Consider the following 10,512-nt stretch of genomic DNA (forward strand, 5'->3'; position numbering starts at 1 on the left):
TAGGCGTGAGCCACTGCACCCGGCCTCATTTATTTCTACTATATAGAAGTACCACCAATTTTTTTTTTTTTTTTTTTTGAAATGGAGTTTTGCTCTTTCGCCTAGGCTGGAGTGAAGTGTAATCTTGGCTCACTGCAACTCCTGCCCCCCAGGTTCAAGTGATTCTCTTGCCTTAGCCTCCCAAGGAGCTGGGATTATAGGTGCCGACCACCACACCTGGCGAATTTTTGTATTTTTAGTAGAGATGGAATTTTACCATGTTGCCCAGGCTTGTCTCAAGCTCCTGACCTCAGGTAATCCACCCTCCTCGGCCTCCAAAAGTGTTGGAATTACATGCGTGAGCCATCGTGCCCGACCAGTACCACTAATTTATATATATTGATCTTGTGTCCTGCAACCTTCAAGTTACTGGTATGTGTATTTTTTTTTTGAGACGGAGTCTCGCTCTGTTGCCCAGGCTGTAGTGCAGTGGCATGATCTCGGGTCACTGCAACCTCTGCCTCTGCTTCAGTTCCTGGGGTTACAGGCACCCACCACCACGCCCAGCTAATTTTTTTGTTTTTTGAGGCAGAGTCTCATTCTGTTGCCGAAGTTGGAGTGCAGTGGCGTGATCTCAGTTCACTGCAACCTCCACCTCCCAGGTTCAGTTGATTCTCCTGCCTCAGCCTCTCGAGTAGCTAGGACTACAGGTGTGTGCTACCACACCCGACTAATTTTTTGTATTTTTAATAGAGACGGGTTTCACCATGTTGGCCAGGATGGTCTTGATCTCCTTACCTCGTTATCCCCCAATTTCAGCCTCCCAAAGTGCTAGGATTACGGGTGTGAGCCACCTCGCCTGGCCTGTGTGTGTATATCCCTTATGGCTTTCTAGATGTAAGGTCATGTTATTGGTGAATATAGTTTTAATTTCCTTTCCAATCTGCATGCCTTTTATTTCTTCTTCTTTCCTAATTTCCCTGGCTAGAACTTCCTGTACAATGTTGATTAGAAGTGGAAGAAGGGAGCATCCTAGTTTGATCTTTGGGGGAACATTTTGTCTTTTACTATCAAGTCTATTAGCTTTATGGTTTTGTTTATAGCCTTTTAATAGGTCGAGGAAGCTCCTTTTCCTACTTTCTTGGGTTTGTTAAAAAAAAAGATTCAGGCTGGGCGTGGTGGCTCATGCCTGTAGTCCCAGCATTTTGGGAAGCCGAGGCTGGTGGATCGCCTGAGGTCAGGAGGTCAAGACCAGCCTGGCCAACGTGGCGAAAAGCTGTTTCTACCAAAAAATACAAAAATTACCTGGGCACAGTGGCAGGCATCTGTAATCCCAGCTACTAGGGAGGCTGAGGCAGGAGAATCGCTTGAACCTAGGAGGGGAGGGTTGCAGTGAGCTGAGATTGTGCCACTGTACTCCAGCCTGGGAGACAGAGCAAGACTCCGTCCAAAAAAAAAAAAAAAAAAAAAGATTCAAAATGAAAACTTTAAAGGCTCTGGTAGTTAGCTTTTAATTATAAGGCTCAAATATTGTATGTAATTGACAAATCCCAATTAATATATGAAAGCAGAATTTTTTTTTTTTTTTTTTCCTGAGACAGAGTCTCACTCTGTCACTTAGGCTGGAGTGCGGTGGCACGATCTGGGCTCACTGCAACCTCTGTCTCCCAGGTTTCAAACACTTCTGCCTCAGCCTCCCAAGTAGCTGGGATTACAGGCACGCACCACCAGGCCAGGTAATTTTTGTATTTTTAGTAGAGGTGGGGTTTGACCATGTTGGCCAGACTGTTCTCTTAACTGCTGGCCTCAGGCAATCCACCCACCTTGGCCTCCCCTCCCAAAGTGCTGGGATTACAGGCATGAGCCATGGTGCCTGGCCCAGAATTTCTAAATACATAAAGGTGAATTCTTATCTTTTAAAATTTTTTTTAAAGATGGGGTTTCACCATATTGGTCAGGCTAATCTCAAACTCCTGACCTCAGGTGATCCACCTGCCTCAGCCTCCCGAAGTGCTGGGATTACAGGCAAAGGTGAATTCTTACCTGTGCTTTAAAAAAACCTGGAGCAATCTCGTGATAGTAAGTCTTATGAGATAAAAAATAAAAAAACCTGGAGCGAGGATGACTACCTCTCTCTCACACACACACATGCAAATACATCTTATTTATTCCTCCTAGGTGCTAAAATCAAATATTTTGCCTAGCTCCCCCTTTTCAGAACCACAATGTCCAGCTTCTTTTGATAGGCATGATCATAAGAATATATTTTGACCCTTTATTTAAGAGGTAACAATGAGTACAGCTTGCTGTATTGGTCCCTAAACGAAAGGATTGCGTCTGCCCTCATTGCTTGTTTTATTCAGTTGTAATACTACAAATTTATTTCTTCTGTTTTATTCAGTTGTAATACTATATAAAAATTCATTAAGTGGTAGTACTACATACAAATAATGAGGTGCTAGAGCAGTACTGGATGACTTTAGTTAGCTGTTACAGCCTGGGTCTAGAAGAACTTTGGAGAAGCATACTGCTTCTGCTAATGCTAGTTTTTGGATTGCCAGGTCAACATAAAATGTAAATGTTTATGTTAAAGAATCTATTCTCCTAGCCTGCTCTAACTTGGAGGTCTGATTTAGATAACTTCCCCAATTGAGACATGATCATACTATCTCCAAGGGCACTTTCCATGTAACTTTTGTTTACCATGAGCCAAAGTATGAAGTGGCTATTACAAGAATGGCCAACTTGCCAAGGATAAAAGCTGGAATTCAGTAGGCACTGATAAATGATCACAGAAAATCTTTACCAAAATTTAAATTACAAAGAACAAAACTGACAGTTTTATAACTGATGTCTTAAATTTGTCATTTATTTTACAGAGACTACCTATTACACTTAAGACATTGTGTTAGATCTTTGCCAAAGACAGGGTTTGGTCATATTAATGTAATTCATTTTTTCCTTTAACTTTCCATATTAATGTAATTTTTAATTCATTTTTCTTTATGCTTGCTTCAGGGGCTAAATCTGGGACTGAACAGCAGCATATGGCCCAAAGGCTGTGGTTTTGCTACTCATGCTCTATATTCTAGGCTCTTCCAGAGTTGAGTATAGCAGTCACTATCTTAATACAGTGTGTCACCATTTTATTTCCTGCAGAGAAACAGATTAACTTCCTTTATTTAATACTGATAAATAGAAAGGCTTTTTGAAAAAGCAAAAAAAATCTTATGTTTATGAAAAAGTGATTATGCTAATATCTGCCATTAACAAAGAAAATACTGAAATCTGCACAAAATCAGATGTACCATAAATTTTTAAAAAATTATAGGGCAATAAAACTGTGGGAAAAGCTGTGGGAAAATAGGCCAGATATGGTGGGCTCATGCCTGTAATCCCAGCACTTTGGGAGGTCAAGGCGGGCGGATAACCTGATGGAGTTTGAGACCAGCCTGACGTACATGGAGAAACCCCACCTCTTCCAAAAAAAATTAGCTGGGTATAGTGGCACATGCCTACTACTAGTAATCCCAGCTACTCAGGAGGCTGAGGCAGGAGAATCGCTTGAACCTGGGAGCTGGAGGTTTCGGTGAGCCTGGGCAAAAACAGTGAAACTCCATCTCAAAAAAAAAAAAAAAGTCCCTATGCAGCTAATTACAAGAGAATATTGTAAATACATTCAAAAAGTTTTCCAAAAATCCTGCAATTTCATCTAGAAACTGATACATGTTAAGATTCATGATCTATAGCAAACTATAATGTCAAGGAAATCATGCAAGCTAAGGTACATATTTGATGCATTAGAAACTATCATTTGAACACTATTTAAATAGTTTAAGGTCTAATTCCAAGTTAAGGTGTGTAAATGGAGATTAGCTTGGATTATATGACACAGGAGACAATAAAAAATGTTCTCAAAGACACTGCAATATATTTCCTTGAAACAAAACCTTAGCAAACAAAAATTTTCATACTATACATGGGAATAACTAAAACCTTTATTAGATATGATTTTTCATTAACAATAATGTGAAAATTAGAATTATGAATTCAAAAAGCAGTGAAGTCTGAAAATTTAAAAAGTAGACTAAGTATTAGGGGACAAAAGGTAAAGGAAGACGAGAATGTTTCTTTAATATTCATTATCTCCCCTCTGTACACAATGTTGCATATATACAACTACTTCATTTTTATTGACTTTATATAATAGTGAGATCGCCTTAAGCAACCTAGGGTATACAGCCGGTGTCTAACTTTCAGGGGGTGGGGTGGGGGAGAGCAGAAACACACTTGATTAACAGTTTTCACCCACACATTTTAGTTAATTTTTTTCTTTTTTTTGCCAAGATTTTAGTAGTAAATTCATAAATACAGGAAGTACTTTCACTCCTTCAGTGTTAAAATAGAAAACCAAACAGTGCCAACAATAGTGGCTTAATTATTGGTATACAAGAAAAACATAACACCAATGGGTTTTCTTAATTATGCATTTTAAATATCAGTATGTGCATTTGTTTTTACAGTTATAAATTTTCTCATCTGTTTTAGACAACAGCTTGTAATAGTTTTGGATCCATTAAGATGTTGCTTTTCAATTTGAAACATTTTGTGTATACATGTATATAAAAAAATAACCCAATGTATGACTCATCTGACAAATGTTTAAGATCAATAAAGGCTTATTTTTCAACATGCAGTTAGGAAGAGAGGGAAGCAAGCCAACCTCTCTACACTGTCTTTTTGCTGGCTTGTTTTTCCAGTGGTATCAATAGTGGTTTTTGGAGGGAACCATGTGCGTTCAGCCTACCTAGTTAAGATCAGATACCACAATCAACAAGAGGGGAAGGGGGAGTGGGTAAGTGTTAAATATCAATTTTTTTTAAAGTGTGCATTTTGTACTCTTTCTAGGTACAGTATTAAAAATAGGCCAGTGAGGAAAAAATTGTTATAATTAGGAAAAAACTGCAATCAAATCAAGACATAATAGCCGAATTAAGCTCTTTTAATAGATTGCATATATAGATGTTTAGCCATATTCTTAGATCAACTCTTTAAGAGTAGAACTTTATATCCAATTTACATGCTCTAGATGCCACCTTTCTTATTTTTTACAGTAAGGTTTGGTATTCAAATACCCACTGGTACACTGACAGCTTTAAGAAAAACAGGACACAGAGGGAGTTGTCATTTTTAGCAGCAATGAAATACCACTAACCCCTTTTTACATACCGAATTCAAGTCACTATCAGAGGTGAGTGCACCACAAAGTCACCAGGTACAAAATTGCTAGTTCATTTTTAAATTAATAACTTGAAATTACCCTTGCCCCCCACCCCATTACATCTTTTTATAAACAGCAAACATTTTGCTATTTTATACATAGGCTAGCAGGCTTGTTTCAATATGAAAGTGCTAATTCATTTACAGATTTTTATAATCAGTTATGTAGTGCTACAATAAATGTCCAATAATCTACATAGGAACAATGATGAATGAAAAATGAAGAATTGAATAAGGCTATCAGATTACCTTATCTTATTTACATATAAAGAATAGATACCCAATGGTGAGGAAGAGACAGAAATTGGACAAATACTCATAGGTGCAAAAATTACATCAACCTTTGAGCTTTATACTGTAAATGAGACATTTTAAATAGTCCTGTAGCCCATGCCTATTTTTTCCTCAGAAAAAGAAAAGCTGCCTTCATGACCTCCCCTCTTGTTTCAGATTTCCACAGTGTCACTTTGAAGCTTCAGAGTCAGGATCTTACTTTCTTCAAAAAATAAAGAAAATACGCCCCCTAAGGTACTTCCCATCCCCTCCCACCCACAAAATCCCGCTGGTTTCCTTTCCAGTGCCAGGTTGCATGATCAGGTCCCATCTCCTGGGGTTGTTGGCTTTTTCTGTCCATCTATTGATCATTAGTTTAGAATAGATAACATGAACCAGTTCTGGAACCACTACTAGGAGGAACACAAGCTCTTCACTACAATCACACAGCCGGAAAGAAAGAGATAACTCAATTCATCCCTGGTGCTGGGCCTCCAAAATTGAATGAACTTGGCACAACTGGAGCACTGAATTTGTATCCTCCATGCTTCTCAATCATTTTGGATTCTAGAAAACAAATAGAATTTTAGTAGGGCATTCAATCCTCTACTAACTTGGGGAGACACTGATAAAACATTAAACAAGCCAATAGCTTAACCATCATTAGTGGCCAGGAAGTTCCAAAATCCATGTTTTCTCTAATATATAGGGGCAAGGGAGCATTCATTATGTAGAGAATATAATCTCTTTTACTGTATGCTGTAGACTTCTTAGCCAATTTTCACTTCCCCATGTTAAGAAGAAAATATTTAAAAACCCCATTTTGATTCAAAAACACCAGTAAGGGCCATCTCTAAAAGGAAGAAAATCAAATCAAATGCAGGCAAATCCAAAATATGAAATACTTCAGAATGCTATGCCTTGTTTATAAAGGTGACCCTTCTTTGACTATGACTATAAAGCTAGTTTGGCTAATTATATAGACAATTGGACGAGGCGCACAGTGGCTCACACCTATAATCCTAGCACTTTGGGGGGCTGAAGCGGGCAGATCTCCTTAGCTCAGGAGTTCGAGACCAGCCTGGCCAACATAGTGAAACCCTGTCTCTACTAAAAATATAAAAACTAGTTGGGTGTGGTGGTGCGCATGTGTAATCATAGCTACTTGGGAAGCTGAGGCAGGAGAATCACCTGAAACCAGGAGATGGAGGTGGCAGTAAGCCGAGACTGCGCCACTACATTCCAGCCTGGGTGACAAAGCAAGAGTTTGTCTCAAAAAATAAATAAATAAAATGATCCTTAAAAATTTATTAAAAAATAAGGTCTATAGATATCTGTTGTGCATTAACAGTGGTGTATAACGTAAAATGTACTTTAAAAATTGCATACTGAAACATTTAAAAATGAAGTCACATCTGGGAGCTAATTTAACGTCATAAAGTAAGTTTTTCCTTTATTTTTTTGAGACAGGGTCTGGTCTCAGTCTAGCATCCGGGCCAGAGTACACTGGTGCAATAATGGCTCACTGCAACCTATACTTCCTTGTTCAAGCGATCCTCCAGCCTCACCCTCCCAAGTAGCTGGGACTACAGGCATGCACCACCTGCCTGGATAATTTTGTTTGGTTGCTTGTAGAGATGAGGTCTCGCTATGTTGCCCAGGCTGGTCTTGAGCTTCTGAACTCAAGCAACCCTCCTGCCTTGGCCTCCCAAAATGCTGGAATTATAGGCATGAGCCACCATGCCTGACCAAGATTTTACATTTTTAATAGCAATTTCTACTACCTAACCATCCCCATGAGCTAAAGTTATTACATGCTGAAAGTAGACTTCAAGTGTACTTTTTCTTTTTTGAGACGGAGTTTTACTCTTGCCACCCAGGCTGGAGTACAATGGCTCGACCTCAGCTTACTGCAATCTCTGCCTCCCAGGTTCAAGGATTTCCTTGTCCTGGCCTCTCAAGTAGCTGGGATTATAAGCACCATTACCACGACTGGCTGGTTAATTTAGTTTTTTTGTTTTAGTTTTCTTGGAGATGGAGTCTTGTTCTGTCGCCCAGGCTGGAGTACAGTGGTGCGATCTCAACTCACTGCAGCCTCAGCCTCCTGAGTAGCTGGGACTAAAGGCATGTACACCATGCCCGGCTAATGTTTTGTATTTTAGTAGAGATGGGGTTTCACCACGCTGCTGAAGCTGGTGTTGAATTCCTGAGCTCAGGCAATCTGCCCGCCTTGGCCTCCCAGAGTACTGGGATTATAGGCATGAGCCACCACACCTGGCCCAACTATACTTAAAAATAAGCAAACTGTAGCCAAAGCCAAAATTAAGTTCTCTTGTATTAAATCTCTCAGATTAGTTAATTCCTATCACTTGCAACAACTATACATTTTATATCATCTTAAATGATATAAAATTTAAAACCTGTAAAAATTTAAAAGGTATAAAAGTCACTAATTAAATAGAAGTTATGTTTAATTAACATACCATGGGCTGCTCTTCTTTGATCGGCCAGAGTTGCTATGTCTTGTAACTGTTTTCTTTGTTCTTCATTAAGACCGTGAGTCAGAGCCTGATACCACACAGGATTACGATTTTGAATAGCTATCAAAAAACAAAAACCAGGGGAAAACAATATGAATAAGAGAAGCTTCGTAGCTCCTTTCTATTCCATTCCTACTACTCCATCCCAACTCAACTGATCTGAAATTCTGATCTATTTTATATTCTGCCAATAATTGTTAAAATTACCTTATTTATGAAACAACATATATAGGAATAAAAATTAATTACAGCTTATCTTTATACCTCCAAAAATGCTAATTATTCTTATGATCCATCTCTCTAGCAAATAAGGATTCAGAGCCTAACTAGTTCTTACATATAAGTAACAAACTAGGGAGACTTCAGGAATAAAGCTAACCCAACAATCTTAAAAGACTCAAAGCTAAAGCAACTTGAAAATGATCAAGGCTACTTTGGTTAGAATTCTCAAATCACTAAATTTAAAAAGAAAAATGGGAAGCATTAAGTAGGCCAGACAAGGTGGCTCATCCCTGTAATCCCAGCACTTTGGGAGGCTGAGGCAGGCAGATCACTTGAGGCCAGGACTTCGAGACCAGCCTGACCAACATGGCGAAACCCCATCTCTACTAAAAATGCCAAAATTAGCCGGGCATGGTGGCAAACACCCATAATCCCAGCTACTCAGAACGCTGAGGCACAAGAATCCTTTAAACCTGGGAGATGAAGGTTGAAATGAGCTGATACAGTGCCACTGTACTCCAGCCTGGGCTATAGAGTGAGACTCAGTTTTTTTGTTTTTTTTTTTAAGACGGAGTTTCCCTCTTGTTGCCCAGGCTGGAGTGCAATGGCATGATCTCAGCTCACTGCAACCTCTGCTTCCTAGGTTCAAGCGATTCTCCTGCTTCAGCCTCCCAAGTGGCTGAGATTACAGGCGTGTGCCACCATGCCTGGCTAATTTTGTAGTTTTTTTTTTTTTTTTTTGAGACAGAGTTTCGCTCTTGTTACCCAGGCTGGAGTGCAATGGCGCGATCTCGGCTCACCGCAACCTCCGCCTCCTGGGTTCAGGCAATTCTCCTGCCTCAGCCTCCTGAGTAGCTGGGATTACTGGCACACGCCACCATGCCCAGCTAATTTTTTGTAGTTTTAGTAGAGACGGGGTTTCGCCATGTTGACCAGGATGGTCTCGATCTCCTGACCTTGTGATCCACCCGTCTCGGCCTCCCAAAGTACTGGGATTACAGGCGTGAGCCACCGCGCCCGGCCTCAATTTTGTATTTTTTTAAAGTAGAGAGAGCGTTTCTTCATATTGGTCAGGCTAGTCTCAAACTCCCAACCTCAGGTGATCTGCCTGCCTTGGCCTCCTAAAGTGCTGGGATTATAGGCATGAGCCACTGTGCCTGGCAAGACTCGGTCTTAAATAAACAAATAAGCATTAAGTAGATGCAGGAAAAGGGAAAATAGCACAAAATAAATGCCGTGTTTTTCTAGTCTTGCTTATTCAAATACTTTTCTTCAACATATCTATTGTCTTTCCATAGAAGGGCAGCTTTGCAATTCTCAAGTTAACATAAAAATGGTCACACATTTTTATATTGTAGCCTAAATAAAGGTCAAACCCAATCTGTGAGCAACAGAGAACAAATTTTCCCCAAATGGCACAAAATGAGGTTGTTAAAATCTCGCAATCTAACAAAAACATGCACTAGGTAAGTTGACATGACATGTTAAGTAAAAGAGTCTTAAGTCTGACCATGACCATACATACATAAGTAGCTACACACATATGTATGTGTGCAAGTGGCAGATTATATTCTCTGTAATAAAGGGTTTCCACATGAGAAATTTCTCCAGAGTATGCCAAGAAGGTAAACTGATTTCCTCATGTAGCAGTGCCAGGTGTATTTTGGTGGGAGAAAACCTGACATTCAATCACATGATTTTCTATTTCTCCTTTATTACAACTATACATAGCCCTGTGTTAGAAACCATCCTTTAGGAACTGACATGTGGTGTCTGTCTACAAAGTACAAGGGACAGACAAAGCACGTTAGGCACCTCAGTCAGTTCTTGCTGCCATGTAGCTCAGAAACCATCACTTTGTGCTTCTGCAACCTTGCATCAAAACTACCTCATCATGGGCTTAGAAGACAAACCCAGTCGGGTGCGTGGCTCATGCCTATAATCCCAGCACTTTGGGAGGCAGAGGCAAGTGGATCATGAGGTCAAGAGATCAGGACCATCTTGGCCAACATGGTGAAACCCCGTCTCTACTAAAACTACAAAAATTAGGTGGGTGTGGTGGTACACGCCTATAGTCCCAGCTACTCAGGAGGCTGAGGCAGAAAGAATCACTTGAACCCAGGAGGCGGAGGTTGCAGTGAGCCGAGATCACACCTCTGCACTCTAGCCTGTCAACAGAGTGAGACTCTGTCTCAAAAAAAAAAAAAAAAAAAAAAGG

General features: G+C 40.0%; 1 protein-coding gene across 1 annotated transcript in view; it reads right to left on the reverse strand.

Moving 5' to 3' along the window:
• Positions 1-3,957: 3,957 nt before the first annotated feature.
• The window catches only part of IPO7 (importin 7), a 64,365-nt gene continuing 57,810 nt past the window's right edge, over positions 3,958-10,512 (reverse strand). Inside the window, exons 21-23 of the mRNA XM_037728442.1 lie at positions 9,561-9,610; positions 8,016-8,132; positions 3,958-6,099 (exon numbers count right to left, since the gene is read on the reverse strand). Of these exons, the coding sequence (XP_037584370.1) occupies positions 6,002-6,099; positions 8,016-8,132; positions 9,561-9,610 (265 nt within the window). The 3' untranslated portion in view covers positions 3,958-6,001. The remainder of the gene's footprint in view (positions 6,100-8,015; positions 8,133-9,560; positions 9,611-10,512) is intronic.

This window comes from Cebus imitator, unplaced genomic scaffold, assembly GCF_001604975.1.
Source record: "Cebus imitator isolate Cc_AM_T3 unplaced genomic scaffold, Cebus_imitator-1.0 Scaffold265, whole genome shotgun sequence".
Lineage (NCBI taxonomy): Eukaryota > Metazoa > Chordata > Mammalia > Primates > Cebidae > Cebus > Cebus imitator.